A 4,981-nucleotide genomic window follows, 5' to 3' on the forward strand; every position below is an offset into this window, starting at 1 on the left:
CTAAATTTGGTTGAATTACTCTTAATTGGTTTTTCACTGAACGAGTTATTCGAAAAGGCAGAATTGTCCGGTACCAAGTTTTTTTCTCCAATGCTTCATRCTAGATATTACCAAATGGGCCCCACCTGGTCCAGGACCAGGATCGACTGGCAACCCTAAAGCGACTACACTTTTTTGGAGAATTTACGGCTTGACCCARAACCRGGTATRCATAGGMCMAATTTTTTTTTAAAAAARTAAGTTTTTATAAATTATATATCAAGTTTTTCAARATTTCTACAAGATTTTCAAGGTTTTTACTCACTTCAAGCTTTTTTAAGTATTTCAAGTTCTTTTTGATGTTTTTCAAGTTTTATAAATGTTCGAATATTAAATCTCAAAAATCGTAATTATAAAAACATCTATAATATTTTTGTATAAAAAATTTAAAAAATATATTTTTAAAGTGTAGTTAAATGACACAATTAGAGATTTTAAAGTGTATTTTAATAAAATATTGTCCAAAATAAGAAAATCTTCAAAGACGGTTTTTTCTACGTTCAAAATTGATTTTTGGAAGAAAAAAAAATTGGGACCGGTTCCAAAAACATAGACCGGGCCATGGGTTTTTGGTGGGGACCGGGATCGGGATCGGTTCTAGGGACGAGTTATAAAATACATAGACCGGGCCATAGGTTTTTAGTGGGGACTGAGACCGATACCGGTTACGAAAAGCAATTCTGGGACCGGAACCGATTTAGGCCAGGCCCAAGACCGATTTTTGGCCATCTCTACTTTGTACTAACCAATTAAAATTGATATACCAAAATCTTACCAATTAGTTGAACTTTCGTACCAATTTTTTTCKGTTGGTACATGATAGTACCGACTTTGTACCAACTTCAAGTTACAAATATGAAAACTTGCTATTATATTCGAATTTTGAGTCACTATTTGAGTTTTTAGGTAACATATATGATGCGTAAGGGTTTTAATTACAATAAATAAAACTTGCAAACATTCAAATGTTTAAACAAAATAATTAAAACTACAAAAGTTTAATATTCAATACATCAAAAAATAATAAATAATCAAATAAGTGGGTACCATGGTACGCAACTTTCAATACCGTATGCCAACCAAGTTTGCATACTTGATAAGGTGCTCCCAATCGATTGTAATTTGGTGCAAATTTGTCACCCCGGTTATCCCTACCGATGAATTCYGTTACTAAACTCGGCTAACGAAGATTAGAAACATCAATTGCAATSAAAAGTTAACAATAAAACAGGAATTCTGTTTGGATTTGATCTTGCAAACCATTCTTCTCAYACTCAAGAATGGTTTTTGGATGTCAAGAATTATGATACCCATTGTCATCTCTTTGGATGTCAAGAATGGCTTTTGGATTCAGTACAGCTACCACAAGCAAGCAGACAATCATGAAGCATTCCATTGTATGATTAAGCTAGCTAGCTAGATAGATACATACATACATAGATACAATACAAGTTTCATGCACATATGAATATGATGTGGTAGTAGTATAGCAAGAATCAAGTCCAGTTCAGTTTAGCTGAATAGAATCCCCAAAGCAGTACAAGGGTTCTTTCAATTCCTCTCTGTTCTGTGTCTCCTTTTCGCCATCTCCGTTCCCTTCTTCGAAATCCCGTAGCTTCCGTCATCTTGTAAACTCATATCAAACACTCCTGAATTTGAAGCAGAAGACTGTTCTTTTCTACCATTTCCCCTCTGATTCAATTCAGCTCCACCTGAATTCGGACTACCATCAGTTTTCATGAATTTCCCATTTGCGTTTCTTGGATTCTCCTCATGGCGATGTCTCTGAATCATACCCGATTCTGGGTCCAAATCTTGATCGGAAACCTGGTACCCAAGACCCTTGATTCTCCTTCCATTTGCGTTTCTTGAATTCTTGTCATTCCCCTTTCTCTGAACCAAACCCGAGTTACTTGAATCTTTATCCCAAAATCGATACCCAATACCTGAATCGTTGTTCTTAATTTCTCTTGAATTCTCGTTAAGTAGATCGCTCTGAACCAAATCTGATTCTTCATGCGAATACCCATCGGTGATTCTTCCGTATGGTTTTATGCTATGAACCACCCCTTTAGGGAAAAACCTAGCGGAAGGAACACCGTCTACCGTCTCAAACAATTGGGGGCCATCTTTCTCGGACCATAAATCAAACCCACCAGGTTTCTGAAACCGGTCAGCCAAAACCTTCAATTGCTCATCGGCGCTAGCCGAGAACAGTTTCGGTGCTGTCTCTAYGATTTCCCACGGCCGCTCGAGCTCCGAAACGGCGGCGCTTAGCTCAGCCCGTTTTCTCATTTCGTAAATCTGGCGTTCACGAGCGAGCCGAGCTCTGAGGAGTTGTTTGGCTTTCTTTGCTTGCATACGCTTCCACTGCCACTTCGAGACGCCGCCGGGATATGTTCTTGGACCGCCGCCCATGCGAATCGTGGTCGATTTGGGGGAKTTAGCAATCGATAGATGGGAGAAACTGGATGTGAGGAACAGTCGGGTCGGGTCAGATACAATATTGGATGAGAAAGAGAGGTTGGATGATGCARGTGAAGGGATTGATAGACGCATTTGAAGAATCGGCAGCGACATTGTTGTGCCGGTGCTCCGAAGAAGAACCGTCGGATTTCCAAGATGAAGAGTAAAAAGTACGATCCAAATTTTACATCTTAGGTCCCTTCACTATTGTATGCTTGCAAGTAATGGTCCCTAAATTATAACTATCATCAATTGAGTCCAAAAACACTAAAATAAATAAAGCTTTAGTGTATACACATATTTACATTCCCACAATGATATCGATGTAATTTTGTCTGGTTAGATTACCTTTGGGATAGATGACGGTCTTCGGCGTGGAACCTTGACGGATTGGAGGGTGTCGAGTCGTTGATTGAAGTTTGTAATTTGAGACAGTGAGTCACAGAGTCAGTGAGAGTGAATCATGTAGATGGTCTGATGACGGTGCGACGATACAGACAGGCGACAACTTGAGCGTCCAGAGGAACGATAAGGAAAAGGGAAAATCTGAATGATATGAGGAAGGAATGAATGATGAATAATTGAGAGAATCAGATGTATTTTATTTGATCAAATCTGCCAAACATGTTTAAATCTGATYGAATSAGACATTTACCATTAACAGGTAAATAAACACATCCTAACAATCCAAGTTTTACAATTTAAGTCCCTAATGTATTGGTTGATTGTTAATAATGGTYCCTGAATTATAACTATCATCGATTGAGTCCAAAAACACTAAAATAAATATAAAGCTTTATTATATATACATATTTACATTCTCATAATCATATCAATTACATCGACGTAATTTTCTATGATTAGATTAATGAATACAAACCATCACGATGATTAACATTTTCTCTAATTACTACTGTTGACAGTAGTGGGTGTTGGTGGTTCCAATGTACTTCTTCTTCTAGTAGCCCGAATGTAGCACACGRTCGACACCACAAACGCCATGACTAACCCTCCAAGGATCACCCCACCTCCGACAAYTGACTTATCATCCGACTTCGACCCATGATGGTGGCGCTTCTCCAAGTACACCCCATTCTCCTCCGTCGTATTCCCACTGTTTTCTTCACGATTGCTTGATGGCCCGTTGTTTGATGGATCTAATTCAGTTGCATAATGTTTCCCAAGTTTCCGACTTTTTGGTGCTTCAGCTATCTGTACATGTAACGAGCTAGAATCCGTCAAATTAGTCACRATAGGCTCAGTCCTTGAAGATGTTGCAGACATGGTTACAAATGTGTGTGTTAAGACGAAGAAAAGAAGAACAATTTGAGCCATTCTTTTTAATCTTTGTAAGGCACACAATATTGGAGGTATACAGTGTCTTTATATGTATCTGTCTACATATATATATACATCGAGAGAGGGGGGAGGAGGTAAGAGGGTACTGTGAGAGAAATTTCCTCTTGTTAATACCTGCATTGTCTGAAGAAAAGGAGAAGTTGAATAAAAATACACGTGAATTGAATATAATACTCTGAAAAAACAACTACTGAGGGGACATGATTTATTGAGTTTTATGTTGCAATTAATGATGATGAAGTAAAATAATCAGAATWCATTTTTAATGGTAGAAAACCAAGATCAAGACCTCGATATGTGTACCATTATAAAATACATATACGAACCCAGATTTATTCAATGAAAAATATGTATTGAAACAAAAGGAATAAACGTGCATACTCGATGTTCATATTCTTGTATATCTGGTTATGTCTCGTCGATAACGCACCCTTTGGATCTCCTGATTTCAAAGGGGTTATCGAAAACGTTACTTCTGTATAAATTAAACTGGGTTTTTAATTTAAAAAAACAGACATTGATTTTAATAAATAAATGACTAAAAAGGGCATGCTCACAAACCCTACATGTCTTGTCCCTAATGACCAACACCTACAACCCTCATGATTCTAAGATGATGACTTTCCTTGTGTTTTCTTGGAATGTAGATGGTCCCTTCACTTACATGTGTACATTAATACAACATTGTTTGAGAGAATTTAAATTTTTTTTTAAAATATTTAATTAAAAATGTTTATTTTGTAAAAAATATCGTAAAAATATGTTAAGGATTACTGTTAGAAATAGGTATTATTCTAAGTTACACATATTTAAATCACTGTAAAAGAAGGTTATCTACATCTATACTATATTATAAAACATTTGACAAAAACTCTTAAAAATCATTCTTTATGCATGAAGTATCGTGTATTAATACATATTACTTAAAATTTAAGATTACAAGTAAATTATGCATAAGCACAACTTATTTAAGCTTCATGTTTGAATTTGTATAACTAACTACAGATAAACATAATCAAATATTGGATAAACATTTCATTTTAAATATAAAAAATCTAAATATAATTAAAATAATCATTGATAACTAACATAATACTTAGTTATTATCTTTATAAAA

The 4,981-nt window shown here is 35.9% G+C and overlaps 1 protein-coding gene across 1 annotated transcript; it reads right to left on the minus strand.

Annotated features, from left to right (window-relative positions):
* Positions 1-1,369: 1,369 nt before the first annotated feature.
* On the minus strand, positions 1,370-2,631 carry LOC112507835. The gene has a single exon (XM_025112562.1). The coding sequence runs from the start codon at positions 2,617-2,619 to the stop codon at positions 1,591-1,593; it is 1,029 nt and encodes a 342-aa protein (XP_024968330.1). The 5' UTR covers positions 2,620-2,631; the 3' UTR covers positions 1,370-1,590.
* Between the last annotated feature and the right edge of the window lie 2,350 nt (positions 2,632-4,981).

Source organism: Cynara cardunculus, assembly GCF_001531365.2.
Source record: "Cynara cardunculus var. scolymus isolate 2C chromosome LG 2, CcrdV1, whole genome shotgun sequence".
Taxonomy (NCBI): domain Eukaryota; kingdom Viridiplantae; phylum Streptophyta; class Magnoliopsida; order Asterales; family Asteraceae; genus Cynara; species Cynara cardunculus.